At 43.8% G+C, this 21392-nt stretch overlaps 1 protein-coding gene across 5 annotated transcripts in view; it reads right to left on the bottom strand.

The window, feature by feature from the left end:
* Positions 1-21392, bottom strand: part of nf1a (neurofibromin 1a) — a 92817-nt gene that overhangs the window by 62126 nt on the left and 9299 nt on the right. For 4 of the 5 annotated variants that reach the window (XM_089013178.1, XM_089013177.1, XM_089013179.1 and 1 more), the window contains 10 exons: positions 20478-20561; positions 12667-12857; positions 9510-9616; positions 9361-9428; positions 7734-7809; positions 2696-2853; positions 1611-1784; positions 815-943; positions 222-296; positions 2-127 (listed from right to left, as the gene is read on the bottom strand). In XM_089013178.1, coding sequence (XP_088869304.1) covers positions 2-127; positions 222-296; positions 815-943; positions 1611-1784; positions 2696-2853; positions 7734-7809; positions 9361-9428; positions 9510-9616; positions 12667-12857; positions 20478-20561 — 1188 coding nt within the window. Of the gene's footprint in view, position 1; positions 128-221; positions 297-814; positions 944-1610; positions 1785-2695; positions 2854-7733; positions 7810-9360; positions 9429-9509; positions 9617-12666; positions 12858-20477; positions 20562-20747; positions 21064-21392 lie in introns of those variants that run through there. The other variant, XM_089013180.1, reaches the window with a different exon arrangement.

Genomic DNA, 21392 nt, shown 5'->3' with positions numbered 1-21392 from the left:
CTGGTGTCATGCGAAGAGGTGCATGGCTGCTTTGGACAACCCGGTTTAGAGTGTCTGAGAACATAAAGCGGAGTTCTCCAGAGTAACAGTACACTGCATCTATTTTGGGCCACCAGTCCAGATGTGACTGCATGAGGGCAGAGGCAAAGTTAAGTGATTGAAAGCACACAAAAAACATGCATAAAACACATTATTAGCCAAATGGTCCTCTGGAGACTTACATTGGTGATTATTCTGTGCAATGAGTTGACCAGGACAAAGTGGAAGGTTGAAGGAGAAGATGAAGCCAAACACACCTTCCAAAAAAATTAAATTGGACTGTCAGAAATTTGAATTAATTTCCTGAAATTCATTCATTCATTCATCTGCCGAGCTGCTTTTTCATCAAGAGGGTTACAGGGGGTGCTAGAGCCTATCCCAGCTGTCTTTGGGAACGAAGCGGGAGACACCCTGAATTTGTTGCAAGCCAATCACAGGGCAGACAGAGACAAACAACCATAACTTCTTACATTCACATCTAGGTAGAATTTTGAGTGTTCAATCAGCCTGCCTTGCATGTTTTTGGAACGTGTGAGAAAACTGGAGGACCCGGAGGAAAACCACGCAGGCCCGGGGAGAACGATAGTCCTATTGACTTATTTTTATGAGAATTAAGCGTGGTAGCAGTAAAGATTACTTCAAATTGTATCGTTTAATTTTGCTGCACGGATCCTCCATTGCATTCAAATTATTTTCAAGCCAATCACAGTAGTGCACAGGTTACATTTATGTTTAAATTTTCAATGACTTTGCAGTATTGTTTCTATCTACCCACCTTAAAGTGCGAGTTGTTGTGTGGATTGATGCGGAAACAGGAAACAAAGCAGTCCATCATGAGTTCAACATCAGCATTCTGGCTGCCGGTCCCCCTCCAGAAGGGTTTTGCTGGGTTGAACAGCAAAGCCTTGTGACATGGACAACAGGCAGAGGTCCGACCATGTAAAATACAAGTCATTTTATTCGATTCTCACATCCCACTACGAATCAATTAAGGTGAACACAGGGTAAAGCGCTATACAGTATATACTAGGAATATTGGTCTTGTTATTCCGAAGCTAATGTGTACAACACCCTCAGCTGCTCCTCCATTTTGATTTACGACGGTTTGGTCGGAACGGAACCGGGTCGTAAATCGGATGTTACCTATAAATGTGTGTATAATCCAAATGTCTTCCAAAAAGATACTACTTGTGTATTTGTAAGGTGCGTGACGCAAGTGATGCTTTCAAAGTTCACCGAATTAGTGAGGTTTAAGTTGTCAATGTCAGCAGTGCTAGTGTGCATCTCACGAGAACCCTAACAGATGACACATGTCTAAAAGCAGACTAAATTTATTCAGCTTCAATTCCACAGGTATTCGAAAAAAAAATTGTGGAGCGTGACAAGGGTGGCCATCGTACAAACATATAACTGACATGAAGGTTAGTACGGAACACCTTTTATCGATTGTATGGAAAAATATAAAATGAATCCTGACAGAAGGAGTCGATTTAAAACTTGAAATTGCATTATTTCTCACAGAATCAAACGCAAACACAAAAGAAGGGGAGAACTTAATTGAATATTCTCACCTTGAGATCCATGACAATGGATTGGACAAGGAGAAAAATAGTTGAGTGATCCTCCCAATTAATATAAGTTGATGCTTTACACAGTTTTACACAGGCGATGGCAGCACTCTCCATCAGCTGCTTGCTACTACCCTGGCCAGCCAAAGCTTTCCGTAAACTATCCAAAAACAGTTTCTGTAGGCACAACAGGAAAGATATATTCCCAGTTATTGTTCATTAAAGGACAACCGACGTCACTTTTTTGTTTCCTAACTGACATCAGAAAAACGTTTTATAGCATCTAAAATACCTAAAACACGCAGTATGATATTTTTAGTCAAATGCAAAACACCAATAAAAATGACTTAGTGTCTAAAAAGTACTTCAATTTGAAACCGGAAGTGGCCAGTTTCAGATGGTCCCGCCCCCATGTTCATAGTGTCACGGCAAGACGGCTTGCCTTGCTGGACAATCAAAACAATGGCTTAAGATTCTAAGAATATGCTTTCTTGTTACTCATCCAGTTATGAATATGATTCAAATAGTTCTGGAGACGAAAGCATACATGTTTGCAATCGATTAAAGAATGTATTCCGTGTCATTTTGAGGGGGGAAATGTAGCACCGAATGTGTGTCATCTGGGGGGGGGGGGGGGGGGTGTAGCACTGAAAAGAGGCAGAAGAGGGTGACAAAGCTCCGTGGAAACGGCGGATTAATTCCTTACAATTTTTGTCAATGAATATCAAATAGATGCTCGGTGCCACACACACAAGGATTCACCATCACGTTATTTATGTGTTTTCCTTCTAATTTCGCCATCAACACAAAGTTTTCAGACCAAACAAAGTATTGCAAAATGCATTGAGGTGATGCAAGGTATGTCCTTTCTCGCTGAGGGGCGTTCCTTCAGTGACGTAGGGTGAGGACTCGTCACCAACTCAAAAACAAGACTTCCGGAATATTCAGCGTGAGTCTTGAATCTTTGTAAAATACGCTCATTAGAAGTCATTTGAAGCCATTTTACAAATTATGGACACAACTTGTACGGAGACATCGGTTGTCCTTAAAGGTAGATTATTTATGGTGCATTCCTGTCTACTGCTCACCTTGTTGGCCTTGCTATCTTCCACAGTGTCTTTGGAGATTGTGTGTGTGATCTCTGGGCACAGAATCAAGAGAATGATCTGAAGTGGCCACACTGCAGCCTTCCTTTTCGCACTCTCTGCAAAACTATCCACCAGGTCAAACAGCTTCTCAGCAGCTTCTGCAGAAGTAACACATGCACACAGACAGACCACCGTGGCATTGTCAAAAAGTGACATTTAGAGTACATACACATATATGCAGGCATCAATCAATATCAGAGGTCTGCAAACTACAGCCCACGGGCCGGATCCGGTCCGCAAAACGTTGGTACAAAACTGAGGCTGGACGTGAATGACTACATTCATTTCATTTGCACTTGTAATGCCATACAGTGATACAGTATCTCAGCTTACGAACGCGAGCATGTAGTCTTGGCTGACAAACTAGTTTTCGGCGGACGAACCAAACCACACGGAGCACCACAGTGGCTGGCAGACTAGTTTTCGGCGGAATTCCATCAGGTTTTCTTCCAAGATTGTACTGTATTTCGCTCCATCCATCTTTCCATCAACTCAGACCAGCTTCCCTGTCCCTACTTACCAGAAGCAGCCCCACAACATGATGCTGCCACCACCATGTTTGACAGTGGGGATGGTGCGTTGAGGGTGATTAGTGTTAGTTTTCCGCCACACATGTTTTGCATTTAGGACAAAAAGTTCCACTTTGGTCTCATCTGACCAGAGAACCTTTCACGTGTTTGTTGTGTCCTCCACATGGCTTCCTATGGCTTTCTTTCAAAAATGGTTTTGTTCTTGCCACTCTTCCATAAAGGCCAGATTTGTGTAGTGCACAATTAATTGTCCTATGGACAGACTCCCCCACCTGAGCTGTGGATCTCTGCAGCTCCTCCAGAGTTACTTTGGTGTCTTGGCTGCATCTCTGATCAGTGCTCTCCTTGTTCAGTAAGTTTCGGTGGATAACCATGTCTTGGTAGGTTTGCAATTGTGCCAAACTCTTTCCATTTCTTGATGATGGATTGAACAGTGCTCTGCGAGATGTTCAAAGCTTGGGAAATCTTTTTATCACGTAACCTTGCTTTAAACCTCTCCCCAACTTTATCCTTGACCTGTTTGGTGTGCTCCTTGGACTTCATGATGCTGTTCACTGACCAATTTCCTCTTAGCGAACATCTGAGGCCGTCACAGAACAGCTGTATTTATACTAAAGTTAGGACTTTGGGAAGGCCATTCGAAAACCTTAATTGTAGCCTGATTTAGCCACTCCATTACCACTTTTGATGTGTGTGTGTGTGTGTGGGGTCATTGTCCTGTTGGAACACACAACTGCACCCAAGACCCAATCTTCGGGCTGATGAATTCGGTTATCTTGAAGAATTCTAAGGTAATACTCCTTCATTATCTCATTTACTCTCTGGGAAGCACCAGTTCCATTGGTAGCAAAACAGTCCCACAGCATAATCCTACCACCACCATGCTTGACGGTAGGCAAGGTGTACACTTGGGGTAAAATGCCTCACCTTTTCTCCTCCAAACGTATTGTTGGGCATTGTAGTAGTAATAATACTAATACTAATACTAATACTAATACTAATACTAATACTAATACTACTAATAATAATAATAATTTCAAGATGGCACCGCGAGAGTGACGGCCTTTCCAGCAGCTCCTGTGTTTTGTTTTTCTACTTTCATTCCTTTCATAACTTTGCTGCTGTGAAATGTAAATTTTTCAACTGTGAGACTAATATTGGATATTGGATATTGGATATGCCTTTATTAGTCTCACAGTGGAGAAATTTACATTTCACAGCAGCAAAGTGATGAAAGGAATGAAAGTAGAAAAAAATACATGATATAAAAGGCAAATCCAATCCAATCCAATAATACATTACATTTTAAGCACCTTTCAAAGCTCTCAATGGCACTTTACAGTCACAGACAAGCATAGGTACTATAATAAAATACAATCACAAATAGAATACAATAAATGCAATTATAAGTAGAAACGAGAGAGAGAGCTACACAGAAAATGCAATTTTAAATAGGTGCGTTTTGAGATGGGACTTGAAGGTGGGAAGAGAATCGATGTTACGAATGTTCCAGAGTTTGGGGGCATAGCAGCTGAAGGCTCTGTCACCCATCGTGCTGAGACGGGCAAGGAGGGGGGGGCACACAGAGGTTGAGGGAGGAAGAGGATCTGAGGGAACGAGAGAGAATAGAAATTTGAAGAAGGTCAGATAGGTATGGGGGGCAAGGTAATGGATAGCTTTAAATGCATGAAGGAGAATTTTAAAGTTGATTCTATATTTGACTGGGAGCCAGTGGAGCTCTGGGAGGACGGGGGTGATGTGGTGAAAGGATGAGGTTCTGGTGATGATCCGGGCTGAAGAATTCTGGACGAGGTGAAGTTTGTGGAAAAGTTTCTGAGGGACACCAAGGAGAAGTGAATTGCAATAGTCAATCGGGGAGGTGACAAGACTATGAACGAGGATAGCAGTGGTGTGAGGAGTGAGAGACGGGCGAAGATGATTGATATTGCGTCGGTGGAAGTACGCAGATCGGGTTAAGTTATTTATATGGGAGTGGAAAGATAATGCGCTGTCAAGGATGACACCGAAGCTTTTGACCTGATAGGAAGGAGAAAAGGTCGAATTGTCAATAGTGAGAGAGGAACCGTTAGCTTTGCTCAAGATGGATTTTGTACCAACGAGAATTTCAGTTTTTTTCGCTGTTAAGTTTGAGGAAGTTGTGGGTAAACCAGGATTTAATTTCAGAGAGGCAAAGTGAAAGGGAAGAAGTTGGAAGAGAGGTGTCGGGTTTGCTGGAGAGATAGAGCTGGGTGTCATCCTTGCATTTTCTTCCTGATTGTGGCAGTGACAAAACATTGCCACACACTTTATACTGACAAACAAATGTTGCTCTTGGGACCTGCAGCTGCTTTGAAATGGCTCCAAGTGAATTTCCTGACTTGTTCAAGTCAATGATTCGCTATTTCAGATCCATGCTGAGCTTCTTTGACTTTCCCATTCTAGCGTTTGTGGGCGTTTGCATCTAATGACCCCTATTTAAATGGCCTCAGAGAAGTCAGCAACTGTTGTCACTCATAATCACTCACAAGAAGTTAAGAGGCTATGATACGAAGCTCATTTCGCTTACACAACTTCCTAAAATTGCTAATTTGTAGTGCTGTATGTACAATTTTGACGCTGCAGGTTTGATCACTTTTTCTGTGAACCAAACTTCATGAATGTTTTTTTGTGACATAAAAGTATCTGTTCCGCTGACTCCATCATACACAAATCTGAGTCGTAGAAATAAATGGAAACTTAAGAGAGCATTTTTGGTCGTCACAAGTGTATGTATCAACAACAACTCCACCCTGAGAAAGGCCCAACAGAGAATGTACTTCCTGAGGCTGCTAAAGAAGCATGGCCTGCCACAGGAGGACCTGCAACATTTCTACACGGCTGTCATCGAATCCATCCGGTGTTCTTCCATCACCGTTTGGTTCGGGGCCGCCACAAAAATGGACTTCAACGGACAGTTAGGACGGCGGAAAAAATCATTGGCACCGCCCACTCTCGAGGACGTGCACAAAGCAAGAATCCCACCGGACCCTCCGCACCCTGCCCACCACCTTTTGCAGCTCCTCCCCTCAGGCAGGTGCTACCGATCCATAGGCACCAAATCCTGCAGACGTTTAAACAGTTTCTTACCCCAAGCCATTAACTATCTATACAGAATCCCTAATAGCACTGTATAGTGCCTCCATTTTTTGCTGATACTACACACACACACACACACACACACACACACGCACACGCACACACACACACACACACGCACACGCGCACACACACACACAGTTGTGGTCGAAAAATCATCTTCATTGCCAAGTATGTAGAACACATACAGTGCCTTGCAAAAGTTTTCGGCCTCGTTGAATCTTGCAACCTTTTGCCACATTTCAGGCTTCAACATAAAGATATACAATGTATTTTTTTGTCATGAATCAACAAGTGGGACACAATCGTGAAGTGTAACAACATTTATTAGATAATTTAAACTTTTTTTAACAAAGAACTGAAAAGCGGGGCGTGCAATATTATTCGCCCCCCCCTTGCTTTAATACTTTGTAGCGCCACCTTTTGCTCCAATTACAGCTGCAAGGACCTGAATTCGCTTGGGGTATGTTTCTATCAGTTTTGCACATCGAGAGACTGACATTCTTGCCTATTCTTCCTTGCAAAACAGCTCGAGCTCCGTGAGGTTGGATGGAGAGTTTTTGTGAAGAGCAGTCTTCAGATTCTCAATTGGATTCAGGTCTGGACTTTGACTTGGCCATTCTAACACCTGGATACGTTTATTTTTGAACCATTCCAGTCTAGATTTGGCTTTATGTTTTGGATCATTGTCCTGTTGGAAGATAAATCTCCATCCCAGTCTCAGGTCTTGTGCAGATACCAACAGGTTTTCTTCCAGAATGTTCCTGTATTTGGCTGCATCCATCTTCCTGTCAATTTTAACTTCTTCCCTCTTCCCTGTCCCTGCTGAAGAAATGCAGGCCCAAACCATGATGCTGCCACCACCATGTTTGACAGTGGGGATGGTGTGTTCAGGGTGATGAGCTGTGTTGCTTTTACGCCAAACATATCGTTTTGCATTGTGGCCAAAAAGTTCAATTTTGGTTTCATCTGACCAGAGCACCTTCTTCCACGTTTGGTGTGTCTCCCGGGTGGCTTGTGGCAAACTTTAAACGAGAGTTTTGATGGATATCTTGGGTTTTCTCTGGGTCCTCCGGTTTCCTCTCACACTCCAAAAACATGCATGGCAGGCAGATTGACCACTCCAAATTGTCCCTAGGTGTGAGTGTGAGAGTGACTGTTGTACGTCTTTGTGTGCCTTGCGATTGGCTGGCAACCAATTCAGGGTGTCTCCGGCCTCGTGCCCGAAGACAGCTGAGATAGGCTCCAGCACCCCCTGAGACTCTAATGAGGATGAAGCGGTACGGACAATAATAATACTCTCTTTTTTGTACCTGCCATATCTGCTTGAGGTCGTTGGTAGAGCATGGTGAATTCATCTGGGTAATTTTCAACCCAGTTCCAAAATGCCTGTCAAGAAAAAAATTAAAGCAGAGTGTGCACTTTAGCCAGGATCAGTTAATTTACTCAGTGTGTAATTTTTCTTCTGAAGGATTCTTTGGGCAACCATTTCATCATGGTTGGTAGTTCTGACACATTTGACATTTCAAAATTCGACAGTTTTTCCAGACCCTAATTTACGGACTTTTGGTTTCAAATATCACATCATTTGAGACATTGAAGAAAATGATAAGGAGTTCTGTCAAGAATCATAAACGATCAGATACATATAGGTCAGGTTTGACTTCAAGATGGCGTCGCAAGAGTGGCAGCCTTTACAGCAGCTCCTGTATTTCATTTTTGCTGCTGAGAAATGTAAATTTATCCACTGTGAGACAAGTAAAGGCTCATCTAATCTCCAATTTTCAGGGAGTAATTTTACAATGGGCGGCCCGGTCGTCGAGTGGTTAGAAAGCTGACTTCACATGGCATAGGTTCGATTTCAACTCTGGACAGCCTTCACGTGTGGAGTTTGCATGTTCTCCCCGGGCCTGCGTGAGTTTTCCTGGATCCTCTAGTTTACTCCCACATTCCAAAAATATGCACGGCAGGCCTATTGAACACTCCAAATTGTCACTAGATGCGAGTGAGACAGTGAACGGTTTTTTGTTTCTGTGTGCCCTGTGATTGTCTGAAAACCGGTTCACGGTGTCCCCCACCTAGCGCTCGAAGACAGCTGGGATAGGCTCCAGCCGCCACCGCAACCGCCGTGAGGATAAAAGTGTTCTGAAAATGAATTAATGAATAATTGGACGATGGGGAGCAACGAAAAAATATGCAGAAGATTACGCTACCTGATAATTGTGAATCATAATCCCTGAATATTTGTACACCTCCGAGCTCATTAACCTGCTTATACCATGGGCACTTGCCAACTAAAATGAAACTACCTATTACAATTTTCAGCGGATTTAGTGTCTAAATAGAAACCTTGACTAAAATAATCTATTTTCAATTGCGATGTCGTTGAGCTTTGCTATGAACTCATTGCAATCCAATAACTGTCCTAAAGTATTGCAATTTAAATAGATTTTCTCGTTCAGCAATATTAAATGTCAATCTTACTAAAGGAGGAAGGAAAGCAGTAGTGGTCTCCATTCGCAGATGAACACAATGAGCACAAAGAGTGCAAGAGCATCCCCACATAGGAAAAGAAAGCTGAGCCAATGGTTACATATTGTCATAGTAAATTACCACCATGACTGTTATAATGAGTTCCTGAAGTAGTTTCACATGTCAGGAACAGGTGTTACATATTGGTTGCCTGCCGGTGTAGGAACAGAATTCCCACAAGAGCAAAAATGAAATTATGGACCGTGGTTTTGTTGAGTTGCAGTCCCAGGCTGGGTCCTTGTGACTGTTCGCTTCTCGGCCACAAGTGTTAAGTATTGATTTAATGTGTCAAAATAGAAATACAATATGTTCACATTGCTACAAAACACAAGGGCATTTGCATTCATTAACCAAAATAAACTATTATATGGATATAATAGCTCAACAGAACACAAAGGAATAACCTACCTTTTCTAAACTGTTAATGACTGCTAGTTGTGCAGGCTTTTTCAGCGTTTTAAACTTCAGAACAGTTTCTACAAGAAAATAGACATGTTGGAAAACAATCATGAGATCAATCATGCAAATATTTCACCTTAAAACCTAAAGTGTAAAACCTTGGAGAAGCCTTTTTAGCTTGGAACAGTCCACATTAATGTACTGCATCAGCTCGATGTCATGAACGTCCACATTGTCTTCCAGGCACACTGTCAGTTCCTGCAGCCTGAGTAAAAGACACAATCACGTGCGCACACACAAAACAACCATGAAAAAAGTTAAGATGGTATGATCAGACAAGCTGCACAGATCTACAAATTGGGTCTTTATTGAAAGTAATTTCTGTCATGATGAGGATACTGTTGAGTAAAGGTTTACAAGCATGTAATCCAACGGAGCACCTAAGGCAGATGCATATTTTAAAATTCTATCAGTGTTTGAGATAACGTCTGCCCGGAGGCCCGGGGCGTACGACTTTTACGTCGAGCGTACAACTTTCAAAACTTCCCGGGTGGCCAGCAACTTCTTCAAGGAGAAAAAAAAAAACACAATTATTTTTTTCTAATTAAACGTTCGTTTTATTCAATAAAGCAAAAGCTACAAGCAAACCGCTACAAGCCACGTGGACACTTCTTTGTAAGTGGCTTTCAAAACTTTCAAGTACACTTTTCAGTCACGGTATAGTCCGAAGCACAAAACAGGCTTCTGATTGGCTGCCGTGCCGAGTATGAAAATTGCCAAACGAACGTTCGTTTGGCCTGTATTATTATGAATAAAACTACTACTACTACTACTACGAATAATAATAATAATAATAATAATAATAATAATAATAATAATAATAATAAGTTTACTGCATAAACCCTTAAAGGACAACCGATGTCTCCGGACAAGTTGTGTCCATAATTTGTAAAATGCCTTCACATGACTTCTACTGAGCATATTTTAATAAGAACCCACCGCACATAGCTATATTTTACGTTTTAAGACTCGCGCTGAATATTCAGGAAGTCTTTGTTTTTGAGTTGGTGACGAGTCCATACGTGACGTCACCAAAGGAACGCCCCTGACCGAAAAAAAGACGCATTGTAGCAGTCCTTCCATCACATCAATGTATTTTGCTGTACAGTGGTACCTCGGTTCTCGACCATAATTCGTTCCAGGACCCTGTTCGAAAAGCGATTTTTTTCGAACACCGAAGCCACCTCTTTGCTCCTGTCACTTGCGAGTTGACAGGGGGGGGGGGGGGGGGCCTGCCTCTCCCGGCCGTTCTCCACCCGCTGTCATTCTCTAATCACGGACACGGGGCATTTATACGGTTCGCGATCACCTCGCCACCGTACCTGAACTCTTCCTCCGATGCGCGAATGTATCCGGTCCGAGGTATTTTCCCTGCGTCCAGTAAATTTATGTCATCTTCCGGGATTGCGTCATTTTGCACCCTCGTGTGCCATTTGCTTTTTGGCGTAGTAAGCGGGTAACAAATCAGTACGAGCCACGTTGACTCCACTTTTTCAGCGGGTTTCAAAACTCTGAAGTACACTTTTGAGTCAGGGTGTAGTCCGAAGCATGCTTCTGATTGGCTGCCGGTGCCGAGTATGCAAATTGCCAAACGAATGTTCGTTTGGCAATTTGCGAGAGGATTTAACAAACATTATGTGTCATAATTTTTCGCGTCTTCGAACGTTTGTTTGGCAATTTGCATACTCGGCACCGGCGGCCAATCAGAAGCCTGCTTCGGACTACACCCTGACTCAAAAGTGTACTTCAGAGTTTTGAAAGCTGCTGAGAAAGTGAAAGATTCCACCGCATATAGTTATACAGTGAGACCTCAACTTACAAACTTTTTGTCTTACAAACATCAAATTTATGAAAATTAAACCTTATAATAAGCACTATTTTCATAATACACACCCACCACGGCTGGCAGAGTGATCTTCGGCGGAAGCACACGACCGAACAGCACCAGAGGTTAAGTTGCCAACAGTCCTTATGGAAGGTGACTCTCCTTCCATAAGCCATCAACGACCATCGAAAAGGTAAATAAAACTTTATTTTACAGCACAGTTTATTTCTTTAATTACAGTCCTCATGTAATGTGCCTCTCTTTCCAAACAGTAATTCCCTTTGACCTCAGACCTCCAACGCCATTCCATCAAGCCATCAATGACCATCACAAATGTAAATAATGTGACGTTATTATACAGTGCAGTGTATTTCTTTCATTACAATACAATAGCACATTTATTATACATACAATAATATGGTATGTTGTGTGTAGTTTTAAGGCTTATTTAGTTGAAAAGTATATTTTACGGAAACCCGGGAACGGATTATTCCCATTTTAATGGTTTCCTATGGGATTATTTTTTGAGATACACACTTTTCGCCTTACACACTCTGTCTGGGAACCAATTAAGTTCGTAAGTTGAGGTCTCACTGTATTTTACATTTTAAGACTTGCGCTGAATATTAAGGAAGTCTTGTTTTTGAGTTGGTGACGAGTCCTGACGTCGCGTCACAGAAGGAACGCCCCTGACCGAGAAAGGACACTCAATGCATTTTGCGGTACTGTTTGGTCTGAAGACTTCGTGTTGATCCGTGTTGATGGCGAAATTAGAAGGAGAATACATAAATAACGCGATGGTGAATCGTGTGTTGCACCAGGACAACTAATCAACGACGCTCTGGCGCCATCTTCTGCATTTTCTCGGGGTGCTACACATCAGTCTTGATGGCTCAAAATGACCCGGAAGAACGTCTTTAATCGATTGCAAACATTTATGCTTTCCTCTTCAGAACTATTTGAATCATATTCATAACTGGATGCGGAACAAGAAAGTATTTCCTCCGAATCATTGTTTTGATTCTCGAGCAAGGCAAGATGTCTTGGCGTGACGTCACAAACTCGGGGCGGGACTTTCTGAAAATGCCCAATTCGCAGCTCAATTTTTTGCAAATTTAACATATTTTAAGTCATTTTGATTGGTGTTTTGCATTTGACTAAAAATATCAGCCAGGATGTTTTGGGTATTTTAGATGCTAGAAAATATTTTTTTGATGTCAGTTAGGAAACAAAAAAATTGTGTCGGTTGTCCTTTAAAAGTCCACATTTATATACTGGATCAGATGAACCTGACATAGCGGATGTTCACTGAAAAAAGACACTCATGGTATGGCCACTATGGTCCAATGAGCCAAGATGAGGACAGCTGAATGCCATGAATTACCAATTTACACTGAAACAAGAGAGAAAATCTGACAAAAAGAATGTACCTGGTGGAAATTCGGCTGAAAACAGCATTGAAATTGTTGCAGCTAAGTGAAAATAGAACAGCTGATGCTGAAGCTCGGAGTTCAGCTGCATGCTGATGGCCCTCACGGTACGTGTGGATGAAATGGCAAATCTCAGGCAATAGTTGTTTGACGAGCATTGTCTCATCCAGACGCAGGGAGTCTTTGGATTGCTGAGAATGCAGTACAGGAATGAGTGAGTACACCTGTCCATGTCTTTCCCACTAACATCACGCGCACGCACATGTACAGACACACTCAAACAACATTTTATTCAGCACCCTGTATTATACGGAACAGCCTCAATTTTGGGTCACTGCCAATTTGTGCACAGCCTGACAAAACTTGCACCATATTGAGATATTTAAAAATTGTGTTCTGCAAATAAACTAAATGTCAAAATCGTGTATTAATTGAGCAAAGACCTGAAACTCAAGAATAGAGACTTGGCTTCGTTCTGAAAAAAAAAAAATATGTAGTCAGTTCAGTACATTTAGAAGTGTAGGTGGATGGGGAGTTATGGCGATCGTCATCTACTTGCAAAATCTATCATTTATGAATTAAATTAGTAGATGTAAACTCTAATAAATGAGTACATTTTTGAGATAGCGCTGTTCAGTGGTCGATTGGTAAGCCTGTCGGCCTCACACTGCAGAGGTGAAGGGTTTGATTCAGGCTACAGCCTTCCTTTGTGGAATTTGCATGTTCTCTCTGTGCCTCCGCAAGTTTTCTCCAGGTGCTTTGGTTTCCTCCCACATTCCAAAAGCATGTACCTTGGGCTCACTGAACCCTTTAAATCGTCAGGGGTGTCCAAAGTTGGTCCTTGTGGGCCGCGGCCCTGCCTATTTTCCAGATCTCCCAGAAGCAACACACCTGATTCAAATCTTCAGGATCATTTGAATACTGCTGCAGATGAGGCCGATGAGCTGCTCATTAAAATCAGGTCTGTTGCAGCTGGAAGAGATGGCAATCAGGCAGGGTGGCGGCCCTTCCAGGCCTTGAGCTGGACATCCCTGCTTTAAACTACCCCTGGATGTGATTGTGAGCGACATTCTTTTTTTGTCCATTTGTGCTCTTTGAGTGGCAGACAATCACTTCAGGGCTTCCCCTGCCGACTGCCTGAAGACAGCTGGGATAGACTCAACCACTACTTGGACCCTCATGAGGATAAGCAGACCAGAAAATTGATGAATTGATATTCATCTTTTTTTCCTCAATTGGTATTCTGCTGGTATCTAATGTAGCCACAAGGGGGCACAAGCCAGTGTCTTATTGCGCCGGTCCCAAGCCCGGATAAATACAGAGGGTTGTGTCAGGAAGGGCATCCGAAAATTTTTGCCAAAACAAATATGCGAATCAAACCTCTGAATCCCATACCGGATCGGTCGAGGCCCGGGTTAACAACGGCCGCCATCGGTACTGTTGACCTTCAGGGTGCTAGTGGAAAATGGACTACTGTTGGTCGATGAAGGAGAGGAGGGAGGTGTGCCCGGAGGAAAAGAGAGAAATGGAACGCCAAGAGTATAGAACTAAGAGTAGGAACTTTGAATGTAGGAACAATGACAGGTAAAGGTAGAGAGCTGGTTGACATGATGCAGAGAAGGAAGGTAGACATACTGTGTGTCCAGGAGACCAGGTGGAAAGGGAGCAAGGCTAGAAGCTTAGGGTCAGGGTTTAAGATATTCTATCATGGTGAAGACAGAAAGAGAAATGGAGTTGGGGTTATCTTAAAAGAGGAGTTTGTTAGGAATGTCTTAGAAGTAAAAAGAGTATCAGATTGAATGATGTGTCTGAAGCTAGAAATTGAAGGTGTGATGTTCAATGTTGTTTGTGGGTATGCCCCACAAGTAGGACGCGAGCTGGCAGAGAAGGAGAAATTTCGGTTGGACTTTGATGAAGTCATACAGAACATCCCGAGAAGTGAGAGGGTTGTCCCCGAGAAGTGAGAGGGTTGTCATTGGTGGAGACTTCAATGGACATGTTGGCGCAGGAAACAAAGATGATGAGGAGGTGATGGGCAGGTTTGGACTCCAGATGAGGAACGCTGAAGGACAGAGGGTGGTTGACTTTGCTAAGAGAATGGAATGGCTATTGTGAATACTTTCTTTCAGAAGAGACAGGAACATAGGGTGACATATAAGAGTGGAGGCAGAAGTACACAGGTCGACTACATTTTGTGTCAACGGCACCATTAAAGGAAATCAGTGACTGCAAAGTAGTGGTTGGTGAGAGTGTAGCCAGACAGCATAGGTTGGTGGTGTGTAGGATGACGCTGGCAGTGAAGAAGATGTAAAGAGTTTGTCGTGGACATAAACGATGTCCGACGATGTGCGATCGCGGACATATACGATGCAGCGAGTTGCAGAGTCGCCAGGCGAATTGGACGATGTTGGCCATCAGGGTGCGGTAGGTTTCACGGTGGGGTCGGGGCGCCCACGGGTGGTGGCGGCCCATCGGGAGCTCGGCTCGAGGGGTCTTGCTGTGAAGATGCCGGGTTCACAGGCGGCTGGGAAATCTGGGTGTTTCCATTTGGAGAGTTGATTGGGCTGAGGAGGAAAAAAAATGCTCCTGGCTAGCTCGCCAATAAAGAGTTTGATGTTTCTCTTTATTTGTAAGTAGGTTCGTTGTCAGATCTCCCAGGCAGGTGACGCGCAGGGCTTGATCGCGGCGTGGAGTCGAGCAAGTCGTGCCGTGATGTCCGTCCGACGCCCGGCATGAGCAATATACAATTTGCAAGCGTGTGCTATGCGTCAGGGTGATACGCACATCAAGGAGATCAAGGAATTGAAAGACATGAAAGTGTTGAAAGACGCACTTCAAAATCATACACTCGTGTGACGCAACAGATGAAGAAACCAAAGGCTGAAGTGAGGACAAAATGGTGGAAGTTGAAAAAGGAAGAGTGTTGCATGACATTTCGGAAGGAGGTAAGACAAGCACTGGGTGGGCAAGAGGTGGCAATGCATTAACAGGTGCCAATTGTGTGATGGCAAGATGAAAAGAGTACTTTGATGGAAAATGGAAAGAGTACTTTGAAGAATTGATGAATGAGGAAAATGAGAAGGAGCAAAGAGTAGAATATGTGACTGTTGTGGACCAAGACGTAGCAAACATGAGCAAGGATGAAGTGAGGAGGGCGCTGAAGAGGATGAAGGGGGGAAAGGCACTCGGGCCTGATGATTTACCAATCGAGGTATGGAAGTGTCTTGGAGAGGTGGCGGTGGTGTTCCTGACTGGGTTATTCAACAAGATCTTAGATGGTGAACAGATGCCTGAAGAATGGAGACGAAGTGTACTCGTGCCCATTTTTAAGAACAAAGGAGATGTGCAGAGTGGTACTAACTACAGAGGAATAGAGTTGATGAGCCATACAATGACACTCTGGGATAGAGTAGTTGAAGCAAGACTAGGGGCAGAAGTGAATATTTGTGAGGAGCAGTATGGCTTCATGTCAAAAAAAGAGTACGGCAGATGCAGTGTTTGCTTTAAGAATGCTGATAGAGAAGTATAGACAAGGTCAGAAGGAATTGCATTGTGTCTTTGTAGATCTGGAGGAAGCGTACGACAGGGTGCCCAGAGAAGAGCTGTGGTATTGCATGAGGAAGTCTGGAGTGACGGAAAAGTATGTCAGAGCGGTGCAAGACTTGTATCATGACTGTAAGACAGTTGTGAGGTGTGCAGTCGGTGTGACAGAGGAATTCAAGGTGGAGGTGGGACTCCACCAGGGGTCAGCTCTGATCCCCTTCTTGTTTGCTATGGTGATGGACAGGCTGACAGACAATGTTAGACAAGAATCTCCTTGGACCATGATGTTTGCAGATGACATTGTGATCTGTAGCGAGAACGGGGAACAGGTGGCGGAGAAACTAGAGATATGCCCTGGAAAGGAGAGAAATGAAGATCAGGCGCAGCAAGACGGAATATATGTGTGTGAATGAGAGGGATCCAAGTGCAAGAGTGATGCTACAGGGAGAAGAGATAAAGAAGGTGGAGGATTTTAAGTACTCGGGGTCAACTGTCCAGAGCAATGGAGAGTGTGGAAAAGAGGTGAAGAAGCGTGTCCAGGCAGGCTGGAGCGGCTGGAGAAAAATGTCAGGTGTGATGTGTGATAGAAGGGTTTCAGCTAGGATGAAAGGAAAAGTGTATAAAACAGTGGTGAGATCAGCCATGATGTTTGGACTGGAGACGGTGCCACTGAAGAAAAGACAGGAAGCAGAGCTGGGGGTAGCATGGATGAAGATTTTGAGGTTTTCTTTGGGAGTGACCAGGTTGGATAGGATCAGGAAGGAGTACATTAGAGGGACAACTCATATTAGAGGCTTTGGAGAGAAAGTCAGACAGGCCAGACTGAGATGGTTTGGACATGTCCAGAGGAGAGAGAGCGACTATATCGGGAGAAGGATGCTGAGCCTTGAACTGCCAGGCAGGAGAACTAAGAGTAGGAACTTTGAATGTAGGAACAATGACAGGTAAAGGTAGAGAGCTGGTTGACATGATGCAGAGAAGGAAGGTAGACATACTGTGTGTCCAGGAGACCAGGTGGAAAGGGAGCAAGGCTAGAAGCTTAGGGTCAGGGTTTAAGATATTCTATCATGGTGAAGACAGAAAGAGAAATGGAGTTGGGGTTATCTTAAAAGAGGAGTTTGTTAGGAATGTCTTAGAAGTAAAAAGAGTATCAGATTGAATGATGTGTCTGAAGCTAGAAATTGAAGGTGTGATGTTCAATGTTGTTTGTGGGTATGCCCCACAAGTAGGACGCGAGCTGGCAGAGAAGGAGAAATTTCGGTTGGACTTTGATGAAGTCATACAGAACATCCCGAGAAGTGAGAGGGTTGTCCCCGAGAAGTGAGAGGGTTGTCATTGGTGGAGACTTCAATGGACATGTTGGCGCAGGAAACAAAGATGATGAGGAGGTGATGGGCAGGTTTGGACTCCAGATGAGGAACGCTGAAGGACAGAGGGTGGTTGACTTTGCTAAGAGAATGGAATGGCTATTGTGAATACTTTCTTTCAGAAGAGACAGGAACATAGGGTGACATATAAGAGTGGAGGCAGAAGTACACAGGTCGACTACATTTTGTGTCAACGGCACCATTAAAGGAAATCAGTGACTGCAAAGTAGTGGTTGGTGAGAGTGTAGCCAGACAGCATAGGTTGGTGGTGTGTAGGATGACGCTGGCAGTGAAGAAGATGTAAAGAGTTTGTCGTGGACATAAACGATGTCCGACGATGTGCGATCGCGGACATATACGATGCAGCGAGTTGCAGAGTCGCCAGGCGAATTGGACGATGTTGGCCATCAGGGTGCGGTAGGTTTCACGGTGGGGTCGGGGCGCCCACGGGTGGTGGCGGCCCATCGGGAGCTCGGCTCGAGGGGTCTTGCTGTGAAGATGCCGGGTTCACAGGCGGCTGGGAAATCTGGGTGTTTCCATTTGGAGAGTTGATTGGGCTGAGGAGGAAAAAAAATGCTCCTGGCTAGCTCGCCAATAAAGAGTTTGATGTTTCTCTTTATTTGTAAGTAGGTTCGTTGTCAGATCTCCCAGGCAGGTGACGCGCAGGGCTTGATCGCGGCGTGGAGTCGAGCAAGTCGTGCCGTGATGTCCGTCCGACGCCCGGCATGAGCAATATACAATTTGCAAGCGTGTGCTATGCGTCAGGGTGATACGCACATCAAGGAGATCAAGGAATTGAAAGACATGAAAGTGTTGAAAGACGCACTTCAAAATCATACACTCGTGTGACGCAACAGATGAAGAAACCAAAGGCTGAAGTGAGGACAAAATGGTGGAAGTTGAAAAAGGAAGAGTGTTGCATGACATTTCGGAAGGAGGTAAGACAAGCACTGGGTGGGCAAGAGGTGGCAATGCATTAACAGGTGCCAATTGTGTGATGGCAAGATGAAAAGAGTACTTTGATGGAAAATGGAAAGAGTACTTTGAAGAATTGATGAATGAGGAAAATGAGAAGGAGCAAAGAGTAGAATATGTGACTGTTGTGGACCAAGACGTAGCAAACATGAGCAAGGATGAAGTGAGGAGGGCGCTGAAGAGGATGAAGGGGGGTAAAGGCACTCGGGTCTGATGAGTTACCAATCGAGGTATGGGAGTGTCTTGGAGAGGTGGCGGTGGTGTTCCTGACTGGGTTATTCAACAAGATCTTAGATGGTGAACAGATGCCTGAAGAATGGAGACGAAGTGTACTCATGTCCATTTTTAAAATAAAAGGAGATTGGATTGGATGTGCAGAGATGTACTAACTACAGAGGAATAAAGTTGATGAGCCATACAATGACACTCTGGAATAGAGTAGTTGAAGCAAGACTAGGGGCAGAAGTGAATATTTGTGAGGAGCAGTATGGCTTCATGTCAAAAAAGAGTACGGCAGATGCAGTGTTTGCTTTAAGAATGCTGATAGAGAAGTATAGACAAGGTCAGAAGGAATTGCATTGTGTCTTTGTAGATCTGGAGGAAGCGTACGACAGGGTGCCCAGAGAAGAGCTGTGGTATTGCATGAGGAAGTCTGGAGTGACGGAAAAGTATGTCAGAGCGGTGCAAGACATGTATCATGACTGTAAGACAGTTGTGAGGTGTGCAGTCGGTGTGACAGAGGAATTCAAGGTGGAGGTGGGACTCCACCAGGGGTCAGCTCTGATCCCCTTCTTGTTTGCTATGGTGATGGACAGGCTGACAGACAATGTTAGACAAGAATCTCCTTGGACCATGATGTTTGCAGATGACATTGTGATCTGTAGCGAGAACGGGGAACAGGTGGCGGAGAAACTAGAGATATGCCCTGGAAAGGAGAGAAATGAAGATCAGGCGCAGCAAGACGGAATATATGTGTGTGAATGAGAGGGATCCAAGTGCAAGAGTGATGCTACAGGGAGAAGAGATAAAGAAGGTGGAGGATTTTAAGTACTCGGGGTCAACTGTCCAGAGCAATGGAGAGTGTGGAAAAGAGGTGAAGAAGCGTGTCCAGGCAGGCTGGAGCGGCTGGAGAAAAATGTCAGGTGTGATGTGTGATAGAAGGGTTTCAGCTAGGATGAAAGGAAAAGTGTATAAAACAGTGGTGAGATCAGCCATGATGTTTGGACTGGAGACGGTGCCACTGAAGAAAAGACAGGAAGCAGAGCTGGGGGTAGCATGGATGAAGATTTTGAGGTTTTCTTTGGGAGTGACCAGGTTGGATAGGATCAGGAAGGAGTACATTAGAGGGACAACTCATATTAGAGGCTTTGGAGAGAAAGTCAGACAGGCCAGACTGAGATGGTTTGGACATGTCCAGAGGAGAGAGAGCGACTATATCGGGAGAAGGATGCTGAGCCTTGAACTGCCAGGCAGGAGACCGAGAGGAAGACCCAAGAGGAGGTTTATGGATGTGGTCAAAAAGGACATGAAGGTAGCTGGTGTGAGAGAAGAGGATGCACAAAACCGGGTTAGATGGAGGACATTGATTCGCTGTGGGGACCCCTGAAGGGAAAAGCCGAAAGGAAAAAGAACAAGAAGAGGTCTTCTGCTGGTATCTTGTAATTAATTTATACTCTGTTAAGTGTGTTATCACAGTGTGAGACAATTATCAGGAAATAGTGTGTGGAGACAGAGCAAACAGGAAATGATTTCCATGAAATCTTTGCCTGATGCGAAAAACTAAATATTGCTGTTGAGATCACAGGAAAAGTAGAGGACTAATTAACCATTGACAGCTGAACAGCTAAAAATTATTTTTATTTGTATGGACTTAAAAGTTTCTAAATGTAGAGAAAATGGCAATACTTGATGTGAAAAGGAACTCACCCCAGCCAGGCACTTTTCCAATGTATCCAGGATTATAAGCTGTGAGAGGTAGAGGTTTTTCTCCGATGCTTCTCCAAATATTCGCTATGGAATAAAGACAGTCAGTAATCAGGAATGGGCACAAAGTAGACTCTGAAGAATCAGCGTGTTATTACTGATTATGGTCTATATATCATTACCACAACAAAAATAAAATAGAAAGGTCAAAGAGAAACAGTGTGCCTGATATTTCTAAAACAGAGGCGGTGGATTTTCCATGCAGAGAATTACCATATTAATCTCAGTGGTTGCGGAGTTCAACAAGCAGATAAAATCTGCTCCATATACCTCTTTTCGGCTTTTCCCTTCAGGGGTCGTCGCAACATCGAATCAGTGTCATCCATCTAACATTGTTCTGTGCATCCTCTTCTCTCACACCAGCTACCGGAATGTCCTCTTTAACAACATGCATAAACCTTCTTTTTGACCTTCCTTTCGGCCTCCTGCCTGGCAGTTCATGGCTCAGTATCCTACTCCCAATAATTTCACTCTCTCACCTCTGGACATGTCAAAACAATCTGAGTCTGGTCTCTCTGACTTTCTCTCCAAAACATTGAATATGAGTTGTCCCTCTAATATAGTCATTTCTGATCCTATCCAACCTGGTCACTTCCAAAGAAAACCTCAACATCTTCATCTCTGCTACCTCCAGCTCTGCTTCCTGTCTTTTCTTCAGTGGCACTGTCCCCAGTCCAAACACAAGGGCTGGTCTGACCACAGTTTTATACACCTTTCCAAAGTCAAAGTCAGCTTTATTGTCAAATATGCTAATATCGATGAAAAGGGTTCTTCAGACGTAATCTGTACTTCTTTGAAGGTGTCGGACTCCTGTACGACAGAGATTACACAGAAGAAATACGCTAATATGTATGATAT

This window comes from Hippocampus bargibanti, linkage group LG14 (assembly GCF_051943395.1).
Source record: "Hippocampus bargibanti isolate YZ-2025 linkage group LG14, ASM5194339v1, whole genome shotgun sequence".
Classification (NCBI taxonomy): domain Eukaryota; kingdom Metazoa; phylum Chordata; class Actinopteri; order Syngnathiformes; family Syngnathidae; genus Hippocampus; species Hippocampus bargibanti.
Note: the sequence above shows the minus strand (reverse complement) of the source record. Positions and strands in the feature narration are given on the sequence as shown.